The sequence below is a fragment of the Octopus bimaculoides genome, chromosome 7 (genome assembly GCF_046866305.1).
Source record: "Octopus bimaculoides isolate indiv1 chromosome 7, ASM4686630v1, whole genome shotgun sequence".
Classification (NCBI taxonomy): domain Eukaryota; kingdom Metazoa; phylum Mollusca; class Cephalopoda; order Octopoda; family Octopodidae; genus Octopus; species Octopus bimaculoides.
This window is the reverse complement of record NC_142934.1, coordinates 33168600-33194202: the sequence shown is the minus strand read 5'-3', so window position 1 is coordinate 33194202 and position 25603 is coordinate 33168600. Positions and strand designations below refer to the sequence as shown.

General features: G+C 38.3%; 1 protein-coding gene across 4 annotated transcripts in view; it reads right to left on the bottom strand.

The window, feature by feature from the left end:
• Nucleotides 1-25603, bottom strand: part of LOC106883385 (peroxisomal 2,4-dienoyl-CoA reductase [(3E)-enoyl-CoA-producing]) — a 62921-nt gene that overhangs the window by 3210 nt on the left and 34108 nt on the right. For 3 of the 4 annotated variants that reach the window (XM_052969568.2, XM_052969569.2, XM_014934382.3), the window contains exons 2-8: nucleotides 20768-20836; nucleotides 16376-16493; nucleotides 12984-13053; nucleotides 6072-6196; nucleotides 4231-4324; nucleotides 3405-3509; nucleotides 1-2054 (exon numbers count right to left, since the gene is read on the bottom strand). The exon at nucleotides 1-2054 is cut by the window's left edge and continues 3210 nt beyond it. In XM_052969568.2, coding sequence (XP_052825528.1) covers nucleotides 1837-2054; nucleotides 3405-3509; nucleotides 4231-4324; nucleotides 6072-6196; nucleotides 12984-13053; nucleotides 16376-16493; nucleotides 20768-20836 — 799 coding nt within the window. In that variant the 3' untranslated portion in view covers nucleotides 1-1836. The remainder of the gene's footprint in view (nucleotides 2055-3404; nucleotides 3510-4230; nucleotides 4325-6071; nucleotides 6197-12983; nucleotides 13054-16375; nucleotides 16494-20767; nucleotides 20837-25603) is intronic. The other variant, XM_089355124.1, reaches the window with a different exon arrangement.

The window sequence follows — 25603 nt, the reverse complement described above, 5'->3', positions numbered from 1 at the left end:
GATAACTTCCGCTATCTGGGCGACCAAGTTAGTAGTTGGGGTGGGTGCGCTGAAAGTGTAGCTGCTAGAATAAGAATAGCCTGGGCAAAGTTTAGAGAGCTCTTACCCCTGCTGGCGACAAAGGGACTCTCACTCAGAGTAAAAGGCAGACTGTATGGCGCATGCGTACGAACAGCCATGCTACATGGCAGTGAAACATGGGCTGTAACTGCTGAGGACATACGTAAGCTCGCAAGGAATGAAGCCAGTATGCTCCGTTGGATGTGTAATGTCAATGTGAATACCCGTCAGAGTGTAAGTATCTTGAGAGAAAAGCTGAACATTAGAAGCATCAGTTGTGGTGTGCAAGAGAGACGATTGCGCTGGTATGGACATGTGGTGAGAATGGATGAAGATAGCTGCGTGAAAAAGTGCCACACCCTAACAGTTGAGGGAACCCGTGGAAGAGGTAGGCCCAGGAAGACCTGGGCTGAGGTGGTAAGGCAAGACCTTCGTACATTGGGCCTCACCGAGGCGATGACTACTGACTGAGACCTTTGGAAATGTGCTGTGCGTGAGAAGACCCGGCAAGCCAAGTAAGATCGTTGCCAGTGCCCCTGGACTGGCTCTTGTGCGGGTGGCACATGAGATGCACCATTTTGAGCGTGGCCGTTGCCAGTACCGCCTGACTGGCTCCCGTAGGATTTTCGAGTGAGATCGTTGCCAGTGCCCCTGGACTGGCTTGTGCGGGTGGCACATAAAAGACACCATTTCGAGCGTGGCCATTTTCGTGCGGGTGACACGTAAAAGCACCCTCTACACTCTCTGAGTGGTTGGCGTTAGGAAGGGCATCCAGCTGTAGAAACTCTGCCAAATTAGATTGGAGCCTGGTGTTGCCATCCGGTTTCACCAGTCGTCAGTCAAATCGTCCAACCCATGCTAGCATGGAAAGCGGACGTTAAACGATGATGATGATGATGATGATGATACACATACATATATATATATATATATATATATATATATATATACACACATATACATATACATATATATAGATGAAGGGATATTCCAAGTGGCTTTCCGTTTTCCTATGTGTTTGTTCCGTTGTCTGTAGTTCATTGTTCTAACGTCCTGTACCCTGATATGCATATATATACACATGTAGATGTAAGTATGTACATATATGTGTGTATACATGTATATATATTCTTTGTATTATACATATATATATATATATATATATACACACACACACACATACATATACATATATGTTTGTGTGTGTGTGTGCACATGTCTGTGTGAAGGAGCAATGGAGAGATATTAAGGAGAGGAATGTTTTTTAGACAGGTAAGATTATCAATATCAATATCCAAATCTGATTATACAGCAAACTCCTCCACAATTATCAATTAATTCTGTAGCTCTGCCCACCCCCCATTATCACTTCAAAGCAAATGATTAAATAGGGTGTCTCCCACATTCACATACAATACTCTCACGAACATATAACTGTCCCAATACATACACACTTGAATGCACACATACATACACATATATATTTATTGATACACATGTACACACTAGTATGCGTGTGTGTATTTACACACATATATACACACAAATAGTTATGCACTCACATACATGTACAATATGCACACATAAATTGATACATGAACACAGACAGATACACAAACACATACATGTAGACATTTACACATGCCAACATATATGCACATACATATGTTTCTACAATCATGTGTACATACATTTATACATACAAATGCATACATATACATGCACATATTTATTGACACACATGTACAAACATTTACACACACACACACAGACTAATCAAAGTTTTGCAGATTTCTTTGCTAGCATAATTTGATCCGTCCAACTTTTCAAACTTCCCATCCAATGACCACCATCTGCTACCACAGTAACACCAGTCAAAAGACCAGCTGCTTTGCTGACCAGAAACACAGCGATATTTGCAATATCACTTCGGGTGGCAATCTGCCCAATAGGTATATGCTCACTTAACATTGCTTCAGAAATTTCTGGAGAAACTGAAATAAGAAAAAGAAAAGAAAAAAATGAAATGTAAATAATATAGGATGAGTGCCACATCTTATCTGTTACAAAGATGAAATGTCATGCATCATCATCATCATCACCATTATCATCTGCAATCATCCTTATCATCATCACTGTCATCACTATCCTCGCCCACCACCATCACTACCATGAACATGATCACAGGACAAGCTAATGAGGGAATCTCTACATGGTCACATGACCCACTAGAAATAATAGTTAAATCAACATCAAATCACACTCTTCCACCTTAAAAAGTGAAGGATGTACATTAGACTGTGTTCTAGATCCATCCCCAACAGATGTGATGATTATAGTTGGAAAACTCTGCTGATAGATCTGTTAGATCAGAGCTGATCTGGAGCTAAGCAACATGATTACATGAGTGAATGAAGGAGTCTCCATGTGGTTTGCCCAATTGAAGAATTCTGTTGATTAAAAGTAACAAGTTAACATTTGTTCATTATTAACCATGTCTTTAGGGTTCTGAATAGATAGGGTCCTAAGCAGACAATGTACAGAATGGATAGACTTTGTGCCATATAGATGGTATGCAGAATGGGTAGGATACAATGGAGGATAGAATGTTAGCCAAATAGTTAAAAGACAGTTCATATTCCATCACTAGCACTACAGAGACAATTAACAATAGGTACCATAAGGAGGCACAGTCCATCATTATAATCAACTAAATTGTTTATCTTCATTTTAAAGTCAGCTCGACAGTATTGAAGTGAAATAGTTATTATGGACCTGGAGTAGACAAGCAGCCACACTCCAATGAAATGAAATAATTCTTAGGACAAACAGAGAATCATACTCCAATACAGTTCCCTGGAATATCTTTTAAATTTTATCTTTTACTTGTTTCAGTCATTTGGCTGTGGCTATGCTGGGGCACTGCCTTGAAGGGTCTTTAGTTGAGCAAATTGACCTTAGGATATTCTTTTAAGCCTAGTATTTATTCTATCAGTCTCTTTTGCTGAACTCCTAAGATATTGGGTATGTAAAAACATCAACACCGGTTGTCAAGTGGTGGTGGAGGACAAGCACAGACACAAAGCAACACACACACATAGATATATCAGGCTTCTTACAGTTTCTCTTTACTAAATCCATTCTCTCTACCAAATCCATTCCAGCTTTGGTTGGTCTGAGGCTATAGTAGAAGACATTAGCCCAAGGCAACACGCAGTGGAACTGAACCCAGAACCATGTAGTTGGGAAGCAAGCTTCTTATCATACATCCATACTTATATAAAGATTTCAGTGAGACTTTCATCACCAAATAGTTCCTAGATATTATGCAGAAAATAACATACCTAGTCTCCGGTAACCTTCTGAGTTAGACACAGGTCCTGGTGCTATACACAACACACGTATGCCATTGGGTCCCCATTCCACAGCAAGGTGTTTTGTCAAAGCCTCTGAGTTTGCATAGCAAGAAAAGAAAAAGGAAGACAAAGAGAAACTAGAAAGTAATGCAAGCCACTTAATGTATTAGATGGAGAAACAAGAATTTATTTACTATTTCAGTTTTATCCAATTTTAGTCTTGAGAAGTAAAACTTTTATAGCATGAGACAAACAGTATTGCAAAGATGGGTGGTAGGCTGTGATATTAAAAAACAGGTAAAGATGGATGGATTCTATTATTTGAATCTAGTGAGGGTGTGTGGTTGTTGGCTCCAGTTTTAAAACCTGGTGTGTTGTGTGTAGATTGTGATATCAAATCTACTGAAGGCTTGTGTGTGGACTCCAGTGCTCAAATCTGATACGTGATGTGTTAGCCCAGATATTAAGATCTGGGGGAGATGTGTAAGATCTCATAATGAAATCTAGCAAGGGTGTTCATTGTGTGAGCTCTAATATTGAAATTTGGTGAAGGTGAGTTGTGTGTGGGCAACAATGCTCATAGCAGAAGTGATATGTGGGCTCCTATATTAAAATCTGGCATGGTAAGATGGGTTCTAAACCTCAAATGACTATTACACTTCCCAAATATGATTTACAAGAAGATGAAGGATTATTATAACAATAGTACAATAAAAATAACAATGAAAATAATAAAAACATTAACAATAATAACAATAACACAGACAAAAACTTCAACAATAACAACAACAGAAAAGACTAAAATATTTATTACCAATTGCAGACTTGGCAGCACCTACATGACACTGCAGTGGTACTCCTCTGTAATGTTGAGTGGCTGTGATATTGAGGATGACACCTCCATGATCCTGAAACATTGAAGAGAAAATATGTATGCGTTGTGATGTTAATGTATTAATATGTCAGATTGTAGTCTATAGTGAAATACTAAAATTTTAACAAGTTCACTAAGCAAAGAAAATCTCATCCATGAGTTTTATGTAAAGAACTTTAATATCATCTCACTGTGAAGATTTAAAAGTAAAATATTAAATATATACTTTACTAATAAAGCACATTACTCTACCTCTAGTATTCGAGTACTATTTTTTTCTACCTTGTTTCACATTTATGTGCTTGCTCTGGTATATATATATATGTGTGTGTGTGTGTGTGTATGTGTGTATACTAGAGTGTTAGCCATTATATAATGGGTGACTTTGGAAGTATACTTTTGTCACCTCTTTGGGGTAAAAACATGGCCCATCTCGAAGGCCCTGGTAAAGAGGATCAACAGCTTCAATAGCAGAGCCTTGAGAACCATTGACAACATTAGATGGTACCACCATGTTCTCAACAAGCAGCTGCATGTGAGCATGCATCAGTCTGCAGCCTCCCACCTCATGCACTGGCACAGACATGTCCTCCATCTCCCACTAGATCATCCTATCAGGTTTTTACGCTTATTGGACACAAAAGTTATGTGCTGGAAGAAACCTTGTGGCCAGCCCCACACCAGATGGCTGGATGTGATTAAAAAAGATCTCCAGAGACTTGATGTCACCTTGGAGGATGCAGAGAGGCTAGTATAAGATCTCAAGTGATGGAGAGTACTGGTGGACCTGGTTGGCTCTAAGCATGACGTCTCTGAGACCACTAATCTGGGATGACCCCAGCCCCATCAAACAAGAGCATGAAGTGAAGTGAAGCACCATGGGTAATATCAGGCAATATGGCATACATATAATAATTATAATTTAACTCTCAGCAAATTTCTTGATATCATCAACCCAGTAGTTAACTACTTTACTGACTCCAAAAGGATGAAAGCAAAACTGATCATAGTGGGATTTAAACTCAGAATGTAAAGAGATGAAAGAAATACTACAAGGCATTTTCTGTGATGCTTTAACAAGTCTGTGCAAGGCCAGCAATTTTCTTTCAGGGTGATGGATTTAGTTGATTTCATCAACTCCAGTACTTGACTCCTACTTTATTTTATCAACCTTGAATGGATAAAAGGCAAAGTTGGCCTCAACACAAGGTCATAAATCTAGGGGAAGGGATCAGTTGATTAAGTTGATATAAGTATTTTATCGACCTCAGAAAGATGAAAAGCAGAACTGACCTTGGCAGGATTTGAACTCAGAACGTAAAGAGCTGGACGAAATGCTACTAAGCATTTTGGCTAACATGTTAATGATTCTGTCAGCTCTCTGCCATAACAACAACAACTGCAAGGATAAGTACAGGGAGCAACAACTCTGTAAAATGAGAGCAGTTCGTAGAGCAGCAACTCTACAAACTACACTTGTCTTGTCTGATTCTGTTGGGGCCACAGCAGGACCTAGAGACACACAGAATCATACTGAATAGAGGACTGACACACTACACCATACATTCAACTGAGCATGTCAGAATGAGAAGAGTGATCATCAATTTAATGGAAAGTATGGTATATTCAGAGCTGTATATATTTGTCAAGTGCACACACACATTCAGCCAGCTGTATAGTGTGTTGCCATTGAGATCTAGATTTACACAAAAATTACAAGTCCCACAATGACCACCACTACAGAAATGTAGCTATATGCTTGAACAAGATATTCTACTCACTCTCATGTATTTCTCATAGACCACTTTACTGACATTAAAGGTTCCCATGGTGTCAATTTCTTGGATAGTTTGGAAAGCATGGAACGACATATTGGAGGCCAAACACAAGAAGTTGCCAGCAGCACCTGTAATGAAGGTGATGTACAAAAAGACAGTTGTGTTTTATAAATACATATATCATATAATTGTGTGTATATGTGTTTATATATACACATAAAAAGGAGCTTGCTTTCTTGTGATTCAAGTTTCATTTCAAACAAACTTTATACTTTACAATATGTACTGAGTTCTCTTTCCTGCATTCATTTGACAAAAAGATCAACATTTCAATACCATTCACACTTATTCATGAACACACATACACACACAAAAGCTCTACATAAATAAATATTAATATATAATAATAATAATGAAATTATTGTATACAGTGCTCAGGTGCACTACAACTTGTCAAAAGTGTGCATAAAGCATATGCAGTATTGTACAAATGTCTGGAAAGTGAACAGTGTACGAGTCAGATACATGCTTGCGTGTGTATGGAGGGGAGAAAATTAGGTGTAGTGTTGGCGAATCTCAGGAAGCATGGAAGTTTTGAAGGATGCAATGCTCCGACAACTAACAACTGATGCTGGCAGTTTGTTCCATACTTCAGCAACTCTTAGCGTGAAAAAGTGTTTCCGAAAGTCATGGGAGCTGTGCTGTTTTCTGACTTTGTAAACATGTCCATGGGTGTTAGACAGGTGGAATTTGAAAAGGTGCTCAGAGTTATTGTTAGTAAGATGGTTAATAATTTTATGGGAGTCTGAGCTTCAATGTATCCACACCCAAGGAAGTAAGGCGTTCAGAATATGGCAAATGCCTGATAGAGGGTATTCTCTTGGTTGCACGTTGCTGAACAGTTTCCAGACGATTAATATCCTGGGCAAGACAGGGGTTCCAGACTGGAGATGCAAACTCCAGGTGAGGCTGCACCATAGCTATATAAAGCCTCAGATAGATAGCCGGAGAGCAGCTCACAAAGGACTTGGTAAGTGATGCCAAGACACCCTCAGCCTTCTTGGCAATTTTAGCAATGTGTTTTGTCCAACTCAAACTGCTGTCAACAATAATGCCCAGGTCATGTTCGCAAGAAGACTTTTTGAGATTAGTGTTGTGGAGGGAGTAAGTAGATGCTGGGTTTTTCCTCCCAAAATGCATGGTGGTACATTTGTCCACAGCCAGCTTGAGTTGCCAGTCGATGATCCATTGGTGGATCGTGTCCAGGTCTGATTGCAATAAAGATCTATAGTGTACAGGATCTGTCCTTTTTATTTCGAGGTACAGCTTGATGTAATCTGCATATTTCAGCACTGTGGCATTCTTTAAGTTGGCATCTATATCATTAATATATGCAACAAATAGAAGGGGGCCAAGAACACATCCCCGTGGTACACCAGATGTCATCTCATAGGGTGAAGAGTGATGTCCTAGAACTGTGACAACCTCTTTTTGGCCGATAATGAAAGACTTCAACCAGTTATAAAGATCATCTCTTATACCCATTGCAGAGAGTTTCACCATAAGTCTTTTGTGCGACACAATTAAAAGCCTTAGCAAAGTCAAGGTAAACAACATCCACCCAGGAGCCGCCATCAGTGATTCGGGTAATATCCTCAAGAAACTCAATGAGTTGATTACAGCAGCTGGAGTTAGGAATAAATCCAAATTGTGATGGCTGGATGAGGCTGTGAGACTTCCAGAAGTTCTAGAAGGTTTCTCTGACACAGGATTCCATCAGTTTGGTGATGTAGCTATTAAGACTGACAGGGCGATAGTTGACAGGCAATGTGCGGTCACCTTTTTTTAACAGAGGGATAACACTGGCAGTTTTCCATTGCTCTGGAGTAACACCCTTGTCAAGACAGAATTGAAAGAATAGTGAAAGCTGGTTCAGAAGAAAGTACCCACCATGTTTGAGAAGTAGCTATGTAACACCATCGAGACCAGGAGAGGCATAGTTATGTTTATTCTTAAGGTGGCGTTGTAGCATTGCTGGTGTAAATTTCATAGTAGTTATAGAGTCCGATGTCAGAGGTGATGGAGATGGAACATTTCAACAGTAAAGATGCCTGCATAGCATCCAGTAATAATTTCTGCACATTCTTTGGGATTGTCAGTGATCTGGCCTGTGTGAGGATTGCGAAGGGGACCAACTGGAGTATGAGGTCTCTGCTTTGAATGGACATACCTCCAGAACACTTTGCTGTCAGGGTTGGCTGCTATGCGCTGTTCGAATTTTTTGCCACCTGCTTGAGATGGTTGGATGATCTATTGCACTTTTTCGTGTTAATCTCTGATTTGTGCATTTTGTATTCCTGTTCAGCATTACGGCATTCTTTCCTAGCAAGTCGAACTGCAGCAGTCTCCCAAATTGCACTATTGAGTGGTTTTTTGTGCTTTCATGGTACCGATGCTGCACATGCCATCCATATTGAATTCAGAATGTTCTGAAGCATAGTGTTCACATCTCCATAGACATAAAATTCGAGCCAGTTTGGGCATCGCAGCTTGGTACAATAAGAGTTCCAGTCTGCTTTATTCCAGTCAAAGTGGGCAGTTTGAAGATGGTTGTGGTTTTTATTACAACCAATCAGAGACAAGTCAGCCATGATCATGGAATGATCAGAGTCACCCAAAGGTTCTTCAGTAGTGACACTAATAATTGTTTCATGAGAAGTGGTGAATAGCAGATCCAAAGTGTTGTTACTCCTTGTTGGGGAGGTAATGACTTGGGATCAATTTGAATTCAGCACTAGCTCAAGGAAATCGTCTGCACTTGGCGGCCAATGGAAGGCCTCCCAGTCAATCTCAGGGAAATTGAAGTCCCCTGCAATATAAATATAAGTGGCTGTTTTTATGGCAGCAACTCTGAGGATATCAAAAAGTTGTGTGTCTTGATGAATATTTGGGGAGCAGTAAACAACTCCAATTAGAAGTATTGACATGGTCATGTGTATATTGCAGAAAAATACTTCCTGTTGAGATTGGTTCAAATTATCACAAGGAATTGCCGATAGGTTTGAACAAACGTAGACCGTCACACCCCCACCACGACGATTAATGCTATCTTTGTGGAACAGATTGTAGCCGGCTATGCTGAAAACCCCATCACAGAGTGCAGAACGTGCCCATGTTTCCGTGACTGATGAAATCTGGGTCGATACTTTTGATGTAAGAGTCAAAAAAATGTTGTTGCATAAACTATGGGCATTCAAGGACAACAGTTTGTATCTGGATTTCAGATGATGATGATATACAGGGGATGGCTGATTGTTCTTGTTTAGTTTCCCATGGTTTTGTATTGCTAGTTATTGTGGGTGCAGTATCCTCAGACCAACTGATATCCCTTATCTATGACTCACCAGACTTGACAAATTTCCATATTTGCCCATCATCATGTAGGCTAAAGCTTTCCTGTGGCACAGAGTTGCGATTTAGGGAAGCTACAGTTTTTAGCTTTGGGTTTACATCAGGCTGTAGGCCAGAGCGTGTCCGAAAGGTAATTCTGTTTTCGCGCCGAGCCCTATCAGCAGCTAGATGGTATGCCCGCGCCTCAGTAGAGTTCAAAAACGACAGCCGAATCAATCTGGGTTTGGATCCTGGTTGGCTAAAGCGGAAAGCACTTTTTGGAGGAACACAGCTTAGGTCCTTAGATGTGTTGCCAGTAAATGCTTGTAGATCAACTGTATCTTCCGATACTCCGATGACAATTACCTCATGGGTGGTTGATTCAGTGGCTTCCTCGATGTGTCTAGGTTCAGTAGAATTCAATGTTTTCACCTACATGCAACTCTTTGTCTCCCTGCTCACTATCACCACTTGACAACCAGTGTTGGTGTGTTGTCCCTGTAACTTAGCAGTTCAGCAAAATAGTCCAACGAAATAAGTATTAGGCTAAAAAAATAGGTACTGGGGTTGATTCATTTGACTAAAATTACTCAAAGCAATGCCCCAACATGGCCACAGTCTAGTAACTGAAACAAGTAAAGGATAAAAGACGGGGACAAGTGCTGTAGTGTTAAAGAAGTACACTGTCACTGGTCAGGTTGTTTCAGCTGGATTGACTCATTGAGTCAGTGATTTGCTAAACCTAAAGCTCTGCATAGACTGTGTGGTTGTTTCCAAGCATTTTGCAGTAGATTAGCACTTCCCACCAAATGCAGATCACTATCTCGTGTGGATGCCACTTTGGCTCAGTTTGAAGTGTTGCTTGTCTGTCAGGATGTAGTTATTCTTTCCTCTGCTTTATGTTGATGTAAAGACACTATTTTTCTTCACCAGAGACGATGCAATAAAGAAGTCTCTGGTTGTGTTCTTAAGTAGCCTAGTGTCAAATGAGTAAACTGGTGGTAATAGAGGGGTACTGGAGTTAGTCTCTTTTGTTCGAAGCATGTGACACTCATGGACTGTGTGAAGGTGATGGGTGATGATATTGTGAAAGCAGCCCATTTATTGGACCAATTCTCTTGTGGTCAACCAGAACACGGAAATTCTGTGAGGTCCAATTCCCACCCATCCACCCTTGAAGTGTGAAAACTATTTTAAGGCAGTTCTTTCAGTAATAGCACCTTCTCTGTACACAGCACAAAAATCCTATAGCACCTTCTCTGTACACAGCACAAAAATCCTTGAGTGGTTCTGGCAGCATTGGGACCTTGACTGAAAGTGAAGAGAAGTAGGTATCGAAAATGCTCACTTTTTCCTACTTAGTAATCTTTGCTATCAGTAGAGAGATAAAACTTCTAAAAGGATAAACAAAAGTTGTAGAGAAAAACAGCTACAAGAAAAAAGAAAAGAAAAAAGCCCATAAAGCTATGATAAACATACTTTTTGTGTAAATTAAAATAACATTGGAAAGAAATGAATGAATTTATCTAACAAGTCCAATATACAAATATATGCACATGCATTCATGCATACATACATATATATTTAAATATATATACACAAACACACTTATACACATGTGCATGCATACCTACATACATACACCATCATTATTATTGTTGCTTTAATATCCACTTTTCCATGATTGCATAGGACAGATAGAATTTGTTGAAACAAATTTTCTATGGCTGGATGCCCTTCCTGTCACCAACCCTTACTTATTTCCAAGTAAGGTAATGTTTCCCATGGCTAGACATGTTTTTCACAGAAAATTGGAAATGAACAACATCCCCTGCATGACAAAGCTGCTTGTTTACAACTATCATGTGATGTCAGGACAAGGATGCACACACACACACACACACAAGAGAACATGGGCATAACCTGATTCTTTTATATTTCAATTGTTACTTATGTTTCAGTATTTAGCGACATATAACATCACACTATGGATATAACCAGTAGATGCAGCTTATAGGACAATCAAAAAAGAAATATAAGTTAGAACAACCAGACGATGATGGAGTCACATGCTTAAGGAGGAAGTAGGATGGGAGAGTAGGTAGATAAAATTTGATCTAATTGTTGTGCATCTTGTGTATCCCCCACCAACCAAACACATATATACACAATAGGCCTCTTCCAGTTTCTATCTACCAGATCCACTCACACTAGTTAAACTAGGAAGATGAAGTTAAACACATCAAAGTAAACTACATCTAAGTATGATGAAGTCTATACCTCACTGATTAGTGCATAAAAATACCAGAATGTATCTGAAGTTGTTTACTATAACTACTGACTTAATTAAAATAAGGTCTTTTCAAGAAGGAATCAAATGACCAATTTTCAAATTTCTCCATGCTTGAAAGGAAACTAAAACAAACTCAGTTAAAGAAATATTAATTAGCAAAGAAATTTTTCGTTTTGTTCTCACAGAATAATTATTTCTAGCTATTAATATAATGTTCCCAACTTAACTATACCTGAACTTTTTATTGTCTAAGTGTTGCACACTGGAAACATGGACATTTAAAAAAACTGTGATTGTTTAGGTGGTTATATTAAAACAATGTAACTTGAAAACTTGAAGATTACACTGAAAAAGTGAAATAAAATATCGTCATAGATACATTTTTAAAAAGACATATTTGTAGGAAGAGTATCTCCTCAGTCTCAAACACACATAAACAGCAACTCACACAAACATAGACAGACATACAGAGTGATATACATGCACATACACCAACTCTGTTACAAACATAGGCACATACTAACTCACATACAAACAGACACACAACTCACACACACAGACATGCAGACAAACATACATCAAGTTTCTCCCTCACTCTTTCTTTTTCTCATACACACACATTATAAATTAGAGAAGAAAAGAGGTGGAAAAGGGTGAATAAAAATTTACAAGGAATTCCAAGAAAAATAAATAAATAAATAAATAAATAAATAAAGCCCTTGCAATTCAAATTCAGAAGATAAGTTAGTGTTAACATACTAAATGCCAGAAGTATTAAGAAGATGACCAGAAGTAATTCTAAGAAGAGAAAATATGAATTACTAATATTGATTTACTTATGGCAAATATGGGAGAAAACATGGATATAGTCAAGCCTTATTCTGACCACCTCGGCAATTAGTAGACTTCAACGTCTTTATCAAAGTAGTAATGAAAAGAATTACAGAGAAGATATACAACATTTATATGCATTAGTCGGTGTAGAAAATTAGTAAATTTTAGAGAGTAAATTACTCTGAGACGCCACTCGCACAGAAAACAACAGGGAAGTTAGCGTAAATGTACTCAATATAGTCAGTGTTAAAAAGAGAATGAAAAATACAAAAGTGGGAGATAACTCTATTAAAACGAAAGTTATAGTGAGTTACTTCCCTTAAAAATAAATTTTAAAAGGAATTGGAACGCTTTACAGAAACATTTTGAAATAGAAAGAAAATATCGTTGATACCAACCATTAATCACAATATCTATCTTTCCGAATTTCTGCAGTGATTTATCAACCGCGTTTTGAATTTCATGGGGCTGAAACGAGTAAAAATATAAAAGAGTTGCAAAAATTCTATGACATGCAGAATAAAAGAACAAGGTTCATTCTGTTGCAAGCATTCAAAACAGAATTTTGGACCTATTCTTCGTTTTCCATGCAGACAAGACATGTTCTGGTTGGGCATCATTCGTATTCCAACCCTTGAGCGCGTACAAAGCTCATAATCATCGCCTCACTTCTCTACAGTGACTTATAATATATAAAATAGCATCATCATCATTGTTGTCTCCATGGATTTAAGGTCCACTTTTCAATGCTTGCATGGGCCAGATGGAATTCATTGAACAGATTTTTCTACGGCTGGATGTTCTTCTTGTCATCAACCCTCACCAGTTTCCAAGCAAGATGATATTTCCCCAAGGCCAGACACGTTTTCCATGGAAGACTGGGAACAAACAACCTCACTTATATGGCAGTGATAATCACTTAGAATCATCATGTAGTGCCAAGACAAGGGTACACACAAATGATTACTTACCAGCGACAGGTTTCTTTTGCTTTGTGTCAACCTAATCCATTCAGGCTTTGTGTCGGCCTGGGGCTACAGGAGAAGATACTTGTCCAAGGTGTCGTGAACATGAAACAACATGGTTGAGAAGCAAACTTCTTAACCACACAGCCATGTTTGTGCTTTTGTAAGTATTTAATTATGACCCTTTATCTTGGAAGTTTAAATGTTACAATTTACTTTATCAATTTCTGTGATCAATAAAATGATGAACAATCCACACTGGAACTGCACCATACTGTAGGCAATTGTTTAATTGCAAACCAATTTGTTTGTGTGTTGACTTAAACCACTTAAGCCAATAGCCTTAGATTTCATCTGGCCCTGACAATCTCCAGTTTGGCAGTTTTGATACCTGTGTAATTACATCTTCCATTGTTATGCATACATGATCCTTCCTTGGAGCCTCAGTGTAATGGAGTTTGGATCTCACAGAATGAATCCACTCAGCACAGTAGTTGTGACAAAACTCTCTTGCTCTCAGACAGTATTCCAAAACTGGTAGGTTTCTTCTGTTTCAGGAGGTATATTATCTTCTTTCACCACCTAAGTTCTTAAAAAACTGCCTGGTTATTTGTGAATGACCTGTTTTGATGGAACTGTGATATGCGATCAGTATAGCATTTCACTTGCAATGTTTTTGCCTGAATACGTTCTTTTAGGGGTTTGACAATAGTTTCTATATGATATTTGGATCATTTTTTTATGCAACTCAGATCTTTACACAAGGTTTTAATATCACCTTTGATTCTCTGCTTCCACCATGGCTCCTTCTGTCTGCCTGATTTCCTCTCTGTTTTTTCCAACCACTTCACATACTAAAATTGAAGTGGATCTAATCAAGTCCCTTATTTCTGATAGATCTTTCATTGAAATATCCCATTAACCAAAAGGAACCCATTATGGGTTGCACATTTCACACTGACACATTCAAAGCATCTTAAATTCACCAGCTCTGTTCCTGCTCTTATAATAATAAATTTCCTCGAGTCATCATTAGATCCTTCTGTTCTTCAATCATATCCTCCGGTAATACAGGGTCATCTACATTATATTGATACCTTTCCCTTCCTCCATACACATCCCTCTCTTTTACTACACTTTCACCTGGCCTATTCATCTGCTGATCTTCACCTACATTATCCTCCTCAAGGTTATCATTACCACGGAGGCTTTTTCTGATTGTCTGAAAAAAGCCTCTATTCTGAATCATTATCTGATTCATGAGCCCATTTTCAGTAACCTGGAACATACCCAGCTGGTTCCAAAGTTCTAATGATCTTTTTCTGATAGCTTTACATAAGCCATTCTTCTTGTGTAGCAAGGCTTCTTCATGGCACTTAACTGCATTTTTGTTTGTATCAACAAGCCACATGTGTTTGTGAGCATGTTGTATATTTTAACCAGTAAAGAGACCACAACTATGTGGAGCCTGGTCTCCCACTCCATTGCCCTCTAAGGGGCTCTTGCTGGGCATAGGAGATCTGGTGTCTTGGACATCCAGGGGAGTCTCCCCATACACATTGTTATTTGGATTGGTATTAGTTATCATCATTGTAATGAACGAGAGTGATTTTCTACGGAGTTTGCTTCCTGAGTGTATTTAGTCGAGATTTTCATGAAAAGGATTACCCTAAATATAACGCCAACTCTAACTTAGTTGCTAGCCAAAGATTAAGGATCCCAAGTTTGCCCTGTGTAACTTGCTGCAGGATTCCCACAGAAGTAGAGGTTACACTGACATATGCAGGGCAGGGGTGGCACCAATTCCCTGAGCTGTTTTGAGCTGTTCACTGCCACCATCATGATCGTGGTGATGATCATCATCAAGGCAGTGAACTGGCAGAATTGTTAACATGCTGGACAAAATGTTTAGTGGCATTTTGTTCTTTACATACTGAGTTCAATAATACAGTTCTATAGTTAAGAGATGAAGAATTATGTACATTATTTACAATTGACAGATATTTGTCCTCAACAAACAAGATGAGGACAAATATCCATCAATTGTAAATAATGTAAATAATGTATACTGAGTTCAAATTCCACCAAGATCAACTTTGCTTTTCATCCTTTTGGGGTTAGGTACTGGGGTCGATGTAATTGACTAGCCTGCTCCTACCAAATTTCAGGACTTATGTCTATAACAGAAGGATTATTATTATTGTTATCATTATTACTTCTAAGGTGGCAAGCTGGCAAAATTGTTAGCATGCCAGGTGAAATGTTGCTTAAGGATTTTGCCTAGCTATGTTCTGAGTTCAAATTCTGCTGAGGTCAACTTTGCCTTTCATCCTTTCAGGGTCGATGAAATAAGTACCAGTTAAGCACTGGGGCTGATGTAACTGACTTATCTTCTCCTTCAAAGTTGCTGGTCTTGTGCTAAAATTTGAAACCATTATTATTATTACTTCTAACACTCGCTGAAAATCTTGTATTTTTGGAGTGCATGTAATCAAATAAATTTACTCACAGAAAATTACTGTAACATGTTAATACAACCATAGTAATTAAAGGATACAGTTGAGTTGAAATGAAATCTTTTCACAGGATCATATACCCAAACCTATATCCTTTTACAAAAACTGACTCCTCTATATACTTCCCTTAACCACAATTTCTTGTTCCTCTCATCAAACCTAACAAGTGTTAGCATCTCTCTCTTTTCCACTCTCACCCCATCACTTCTAAACAGTTCCTATGACCAACTCCCACTCCTTATTACTTCCCTTACTGAACAACGAAAAGAACAGTGAACAACAGAAATAATGTTTGTAGTGCAGTTTTACCTTCCTTACGTCTGCCTGGATAGGGAGACACTGTTTCCCTGTAGCTTTCTCTAGAATATCTGCAGATTTAACCAATTTCTCCAGTTTGCGACTGGCAATCACAGTATCACAGTTGTGTCTGAAATGGAGACATAACAGTTGCTGTACAGATATCAAATATTGAAGGGGATATGAGAGTGAAGGGAAATATTTTTTTTTTTTATAATTAAATTTTTGCAATGGTTTAGTGAAGGGAGAATGAAGGGCAGATCACTAAAACTTTTGGAGAGTATTTTAAAGGGAAAAGGAGGATGAAGCTACAAGTGAAGAGTTGCTATTTACTACAGTCATGGTATATGGCCATGCTAGTAGTAGTCAGTGGCCATAGGTGAGCCTACCAGCAAGCAGGGCAACATTAAAAGATGTTATTATCAGCACTAAGCTCCAGCCATACCTTATATCTAAGGTTTCCATAAGTCAGGTTTTACTTTGCATGTGCATCTGGAAGGGTCTTCAGAGTGATCCATGCAGCAAATCTCTCCTCATTCCATTACCAATATCATTCAAGTGAATGATAATAACTGCTGTAGGTGAATTCAGATTGAAAAGTGCCAGAACAAGAACTGGAAGGCATTTAGTTTAGATTTTACCAATTCAGTGGCACAAGCATAACATTTTCTTTGGTAGAGGAGAGTGTATCAACCACAATATTGGACTCAGAAGGATGAAAGGCAAAGATGACTCTGGTGAGATTTGAACTAAGAAAATAAAGACATTTTATTGAAACCCAAACCATTCTGCCATAGATAACAGAAATAGGCTAACCTTTACAATGATACATATCACTTAAAGGTTAATAGCTACGTCAAAACTAGGTTAACTTTCATAGTTATAGTAGTCACATAAAGAGGGCTATACAATGACAGTGGAAATAGACCAACTTTCATAAAAACCTCAAAAAGAGGGTGATATGTATCACCAGCAATTCCTGTTGCAAAGAAACTAATTTCCAGTCATAGTAAAGCGTCTTATAGTGTTATCCATGATATCCTCGATTCAACGTGTTATTCGAAATGGCCACTCTCTCTCTGATCATCAAATGCGCATGCCCTTTATATCAAGGGAAGTTACCCAAATCATAGCACAATCTGCATAACATTCACTCCCTCTTAAAAAAATTTTTTTTAATTTTCATATATCAAGCCTTTTCAGGGCTTTCCAAATTCTTTTGAGATCAATGCAGTTGAGGGGATTCTTTTTGTTTAGATTTCAGTTAGATCTCTGTCTAATTCTTGAGGGACCACAAGTGTCTGGGTAAAGTCATCAATTGGGTTAATTTTTCTTGGTGATGCCAATTGTTTCGTAGATACTGTGGTTTTGCGACCGTCTGGGTAATGAACATGAGTGTATTGGGGGTTAGCTTCAATTAAATGAACTTGGTCAATGGTCATACTTTCTATTACGATTGTTCCTTTGCACAAGCACAGGTCCTGGGTTGATAGTTAAAGAGACGTTCATGAAGAGTGGCATTGGTGGACGTACAAAGTAGAGATCTGATCGAATGCAACATGTCTGGAAGAACTGTTTCCCATGAAGATACTGGAAGGGCACGAGTTTTCAAAGAGAATAGTACTGATTTCCAAATAATACCATTATATCTTTCTACTTGACTGTTCCCAGTGGGATTGTATGGTATCATCCTACTCGTTGCAATGCCCTTACTAAGAAACCATTCTCTCAATTTTGTAGACATAAAGGCAGTTCCATGATCGGAATGTACATAACTGGGCATACCAAAAACTGAAAACAAGTCTGTAAAACATCTTATTACAGTCTGAGCTGATGTGTCAGATACTGGATAACTAAACAGAAACTGAAAGTATTCGTCAACAATTGTTAGAAGATAAGGATGCTTTGTGGAAGGAATCAGGCCTTTGAAACTGATTGAAATTCGTTTGAATGGCTGCGTGGCCTTAATTAAGTTAACTAAGTTTGGTTTATAATTTTGTGGCTTCCTTGACATATAAAGCAATTCCTACAAATTTGTTTCACGTTCTCCAACAAATATGGAAGATTTCTACTGTGGACAAAATGATGAAGGCGTATTACATAGGATGGCACAGTCATCATCATCATCCATCATCTTATGTCTGGGTTTTGTCCTTGTTAACGGGGGTGGCCAGATCTATCTCATTGCCATAGCAACTGCCCTCACACCATATTGCCCGGTTTTGGGCATCCTTGTTCTCAAGCCAACCCTCCTAATCACCTCCTCCACTTGTCCCCTCTACATTTTCCTTGGTCTACCTTGCTTTTGCTGTCCATTTACCTCAAACTCTAGCACCCTCTTCAGAATATGCTCCTCATCCCTCCTCAACACATGCCCATATCACTGCACTCCATTCACCAGCTGTTCCGCTGATTCCTTCCTTGATGTATCCCCATCAAGTCCTCAGTCCACCTCCTATCAAACAGCCTCATGCCACACATTTCTCTCTCAGTCCTCCTCAAAATTGCCATCTCTCTCTCACTCAAACACTATGTCTCACTCCCATATAGGATTGCAGTTCTCATACAACTCCTATAGACCTTTCCTTCATCTCCAATGAGAACCTTTTCCTATATAACAATGCTCCACATGTCCTGAACTTCACCCAGCCAAGTCTTGCTCTTGTTACAGCTGCTTCACAGCTACCCTATCTCTCAAATAACAAAACCCTCTCACCGTCTCCACCTCGTCACATAGTGTGCATGTAACTCATAAAGTGAATGTGAATTGATTGCTGAACAGTGTGCACTAGTGAATGCATCTGGAGCAATGTTACTGGATCCTGGGCGATAGTGAATATCATGAGTATGGAGATAACGCAATGCACCATCTCATAATTTTATCATTTTTAATTTTGCTCATCACTTTATACATGAATGCAACAGAACATTGATCAGTAATTAATGTGAAATGTCTACCTAGAAGACAGTGTCTCCAATGATGAATTGATTCGATAATTGCTTGGGCTTCCTTTTCAACAGAGGAGTGGTACAGTTTGCTACCTTGTAGCATGCGAAAATGGAATGTGACTGGTCTTCCATCTTGATTTAGTGTTGCAGATATAGCAAAATCCAAAGCATCTGTCTCATCAGTAAATGGAATGTTCTCATCTACTATTTGAATGGCAGCATTAGCTAGTTCTATCTTCAATGACTCAAATGCTTTTACTTGTTGGCTATTTAGAGGAAATTTTGATCCGTTATTGAGAGGAAATATTTTGTCAGAAAATTTGGAAATCCACTTAGCATAATAAGAAAACATACCGACTATACGTTTTAATGATTTCTGGTCGGTTAGTGTAGGAAGATTGAGGAGTGGAGCAAGCCTTTCTGGGTTAGCGCTGAGGGTATTGTGTGAGATACAGTATCCAAGAAAGTCAACGGTTGTTGAGCAAACACATTTCTCTTCATTCATGGTAAGCCCTTCACTTTTTGCTGCTTTTTCAAATTTTTCAAAATTCTTATTGTGATTATTTTGATCTTTCTCACATATGGTTAGATTGCCTATGAATGGGAATGTATCTTGCAGCCTGTATTTACTCACAAAGTCATCCATTATATGTTGGAAACATGCACTGCCATTAGTTACTCTGAATGGCTTTCTAGTAGAATGCCACAATTTACCATCAGCTTCAAAGGCAGTGAATTGATGATCTTCCTCTGATAGAGGAATCTGATGGTATGCTGAACATAAGTCTATAGTATTGTAGACTTTATACTTGACAATAGTGTTAGCTTACTCATTGATTTTAGGAAGAAGATAGGCATCAAACTGTGTATATTTGTTAATTGTTTCTGAATAGTCAATCACCATTCTTCGCTTTTTTTTTTCTTGAACAACTAGCACTTGCAATTTCCAAGGAGAGTTACTGGGTTCAAGAGTCTATAAAGTCAGTGAAAGCTCTAAACCAATGATTAAAAGTCTTGTCAGCATTTGTGGAGTTTGGGTCGGCATTCAATCTGTTCGGTTTCAAGTATCTTTCCATATTTGGTATCCTTCCCAACTTGTACTCGTCTTTTCATAAATTTCTCTCTCTATAGATTATTCAACAACTTCTTCAAGATTTAGAAATTAGTTTCTTTGATTGATATGTATCACCAGTAATTCCTGGTTCAAAGAAACTAATTTCCAGTCATAAGCCACAACAGTAAAGTGTCTTATAGTGTTATCCATGATATTCTTGATTCAACGTATGTTATTCAAAGTGGCTGCTCTGATCATCAATAGGTTAACATTCATAATAACTTCATAAAGAGGACTATACAATGACAGTAAAAATAGGCTAACATTCATTATAACACTGACTTCATAAAGAAGGTTAACAATGATACAACCAATCAGTTACTCTCCTTTTTGATACACACCTCATAAAGATCTCAGCGATGGTAAAACATATTCCACTTCCACCTCCAGTGATGAATGCTACTTTGTTCCTGAAACAGATAATATATATTTTTAATTATTCACATATACAAGTGTGTATTATTATTATTATTATTATTATTATTATTATTATAGACGTCACACAGTATACAATATCGTGAGGTTGTTGATTGAAGATATTGTGTCTACTGGGGGTTTGTACTGTTTGTCGAGTCACAATAGGACCTCAAACAAAGAGTACTTTATGCAATATGCATGCAGCTCCAAGTAGTGCCGATTTTTGCAATACATGTAGATTGTAGGGTATTTCTAAGGTTTTCAGATTGGGTGGTATTGAACCCAATGCACCGATGACAATAGGGATAACCTTTATGTTCGACTCTCATAGCTGTCACATCTTAGTGATCTCAATTCTCAGGTCTCCATATTTATCAACATTTTCTCTTTCTTTGGTGATGATATGTTAATCTCCTGGCACTGCCACGTCGATTATCAGGCACTCTTGCTTGCCCCTCCTAAAGGTTATCATATCCAGCCTTTGGTGCTCTAACACCTTAACTGTCTGGAAATCAAAGTCCCAGAGGAATTTTGCCTTCCCCTTTTCCAGTGTATGTTGGTACCAAACACCTGTAACCTCATATCCATACTTACGGCATAGGAGCCAGCGGATGTTTTGGGCTACCTTGTTGTGTCTACACTTGTACTTTTTCTGCACGAGACATTCACAAACACTAACAATGTGAGTCATACTTTTGACCCTCTTCCCACACATTCTGCAGAGGTCTGATGCACTTCTGTGGTATATATTATTATTATTATTATTATTGTTCAGTAGTTTCATTTTTATAACGTGCTTTCACTTCACTACCGAGCGCAGCTCTGTGCGCCTTGGGTATGTGCTGTGGTTTGCTGTGGTGCTCTTATGTTTACTGTATTGAAAGTGTTTTGCTTAGAATGTGTGCAGTACCCAGTAGTGCAATTTTCTGTATGTTATATATATTTGTAAGTCCTGGTGTTTTTGTTATGTATTTGTCTGAATATTTTTTTATTATACCTAAGGCACCTATGATAGGAATTGTTTCTGTCTTTAGATTCCACATTCGAGTTATCTCTGTTTCCAGGTCTTTGTATTTTGAAAGTTTTTCCATTTCTTTTAGAGAAACGTTGTCATCTGCTGGTATTGATACATCACTTAGAAAGCATTTTTTTCTTCATGATCTTTGACAACTATATCTGGTCTATTTGCCTTAATTTCTCTATCTGTGTGTATTGGCATATCCCAGAGTATGGTTGCTTTCTCGTTTTCTGTGACCTTTTCTGGCGTGTGTTTATACCATCTTTTTTCTGTTGTTATTCCATAGTGTTGGCATAGCTTCCAGTGTATATAGGTCCCAGCTCTGTCGTGTCTGTGAATATATTCCTTCTTAGCCAGGACTGGGCAGCCAGAGCTAATATGATTTATTGTTTCTTCTCGATCTCCACATATTCTACAGTTACTTGTTATATTTCTTTTCATTATGTGTTTTTGGTAATTTCTGGTGGGGAGGCTCTGGTCTTGTGCAGCAATTAAAAATCCTTCAGTCTCTGCTTTGAGTCCTGAGTTTCTTGTCTTAGCTTTCACTGCTTATACTAAACACATGACATTTTTGCCTTACAATATGGAACATTTTCTTTTCTTTTACTCTTTTTAAAAAATGACACTCTGTTACGATGACAAGGTTCCTGTTTATTTGATCAACAGAACAGTCTGCTCGTAAAATTAATATGCAAGTGGCTGAGTACCCCACAGACATGCATATCATAAAGTAGTTCTCAGGGAGATTCAGCTTCACACAGAATGTAACAAGGCTGGTCCCTTTGAATTACAGCTACAACTCATTTTTGCCAGCTGAACTGACTGCAGCAAGGTGGAGTAGAGAACCTTGCTCAAAAACACAGCGCACCGCAGGGAATTGTAGTCATGACTTTATGATGATGGGCCAAATGTGACAGAGACAGAGAAAGGAAAGCCTCAGTCATTTACAATGACATTTAGACTGAAATACGATTGATCTTTTCTAGCTTCTTTACTTTTAACAATGAAGAAGAGGGAAAGACATTTAGTAATGAATAGAGGGGAAAGGCTTTCAGCTGTTAACGTTTTTATTCTAGGAGTTCTAGAATGATCAACTGTTAGTTCTCTCTTGTTTCCCCCACCCCCGGTACTTATTCACCTTCTTTCATAGTTCTTCATGTCTTTTAGTTGGGGGAGAAAGACCATGTTTATTTTTCAGGCATGTTTAACATTTTCTCTACAAACTACAAACAAGTCCCTTCCCTTCCTTTTTTTCATACCAAAGCTAATGCAAATTTCAAACGGGTTATAGCTGTGAAAAGAGCCCAGAAAATTGGGTAGCATCCCCTACAAAATGGGTGGGGGGAAAAAGTTACCAACAGGTGGCTACACAATTCAACTCTATACTTTAAAGAGTGTCTTCTATTAGGTTGTTCTGAAAATAATGGCCGATTTCAGAAACAATTTTATTCTGGAAAAATTAACAATAGAAATGTTTTAATTAGCCAAAGAATGAGCTGTGAACATCTTTGCATCTCTGCCATCGATCAACGAGATTATTTATGTCTCGTTGATAAAAACTTATTGGCTTTGATGCTAAGAAATCTTTGAAAGCTGATCCCACCTCTCGTTTAGACCTGAAAATTTTATCACTTAAAAACATGTTTAAATGCTTTAAAAATGGTAGTTAGTGGGTGAAAGATCAGGAGAATATGAAGGATGTGGTAAAGTCTTGTATCCCAAGTCTGTGAGTTTCTGCAGCATCATTCTTGCAACATGTGGCTTTGCATTATGATAGAGCAGAATTGGGCCACATTGATTCACCAATGCATTTCAGCGAGTTTATTGCAGTAAACCTCTGCTGTAATGCTCTGATTGGCTTCCAGAAATCTGTAATGGACAACACCAATTGCAGACCACCAGACAGTCACCATAATCTTTTGCTGATGCAACTTTGGCTTTGGGAAATGTTTGGGGGACTCATCACAATCAAGCCATTGACCTGATCGTTTACAGTTATCATAAAGGATCCACTTTTCATCACAAGTGACTATTCAGTCAAGAAAAGGATCATTGGTGTTTCGCTCATGCAGTACCCAGTTATCGAGCTTTTTCACCTTACCAATCTTCTGCAGATTGCGTGAGACCATTGCAATACTGACACCAAGTGTCTGAGAAATTTCTCTGACACTTTGACATGGGTTTTGTTCAACAATTGCTTTCAATTGTTCTTTGTCAAAACTACATGACCATCTTCTACCTTCATCTTCAAGGCTCTCATCACTACTACGGAATTTCTGAAACCACCTTCGTACTGTGTGATCACTTGTGGACCCCTCTCCCCATGCTCTGTTGATACTGGCAGCAGTTTGGGAGGCATTTTGCCCAAGCTTGAACTCATGCAAGAAAAGTAAGTGAAGGTCCTTTTTTGTCATGTTCATAATTAAGGGCGCCTATGTTTCAAGAATGTTTTCTATCTGAAATAAGTAGAAAATTATTAAAGAGCATACATCAATTATTAAGTATGTTGAAATTCATCTCAAATATAATTAAAATACTATGATAAAATTGTGTTTCAAAACACAACACTTAGAGCGGCCATTATTCTCAGAACAATCTAATACTACACCCTCGGGCCGACCAAAGCTCATGAGTGAATTTAGTAGACAGAAACTGAAAGAAGCCTGTCTCATATATATATATATATATATATTTGTGTGTGTATTTGTCAGCTCCCCCACCATTGTTTAATAACCGATGTTGGTGTGTTTGCATTCCCGTAACTTAGCTGTTCAGCAGAAGAGGCTGAGAGAATACGGGCTAGGCTTACAGGGAATAAGTCCAGGGCTAGATTTCTTTGACTAAAGGGTGGTGCTCCAACATGGCTACCATCAAATGATTGAAACAAATAAAAAAATAAAAGAATACCAGAAGAATGTTCTGTACTTCTAAACCAAGTAGGTTCTTTGAATATGTTCGATGTATTATAAAGCTAAATAGTAATTCTGTTTATGTTTGCATAACTGAGATATTTTGGTTGGATTATATAGTTATTGGTTTACACTTCTTTCTGTATTCTGTAACTGTCACAATATAGAAACAGTTCTCATGGCACCAGCACACAATTTACAGATGCTTACATTTTTTATATTTTCTGTGAATTTTTCACAGGTCCAGCTAGTGTATATGATTTCAGGATGTTAAAATATGATCTCAGGATGAGCTCCACAGAAACAACAAGGGAGTGTGATGAGCAGTGATTCATTATGCACCAGAAAACCTGTCTGTCACAGCAAAAGTAAGGTCCTAAAAGCATTATGTATATGAAAGAAATTGTTGTATACAGTGCTCAGGTGCACTACAAGAAAAAGAAAAAAGATAAAAAAGTCATCAGGTCTACTGCAGGCAGATTTCAAGAAGCATGCAGCTAACGACTGATGCAGATAGTTTATTCCATGCTTCAACAATTCTGTGTGTGAAAAAATGTTTCCAAAAGCAATGGGTGCTGTGTTGTTTTTTGATTTTGTGAGCATGCCTACGAGCGTTTGACATATGGAATTTAAAAAGGTGCCCAAGGTTGTTGGAAAGATGGTGAATAATCTTGTGGGTGTCTACCAAGTCAGTTGCCAGACATCTAAGCTTCAATGGAAGCGAGACATGGTAGATTCCTGACGGTGGCTATTCGTTTTGTTGCATGTTTCTGAACAGTTTCCAGATTTATATGCTGAGCAAAATAGGGGTTCCAGATGGGTGTTGAAAATTC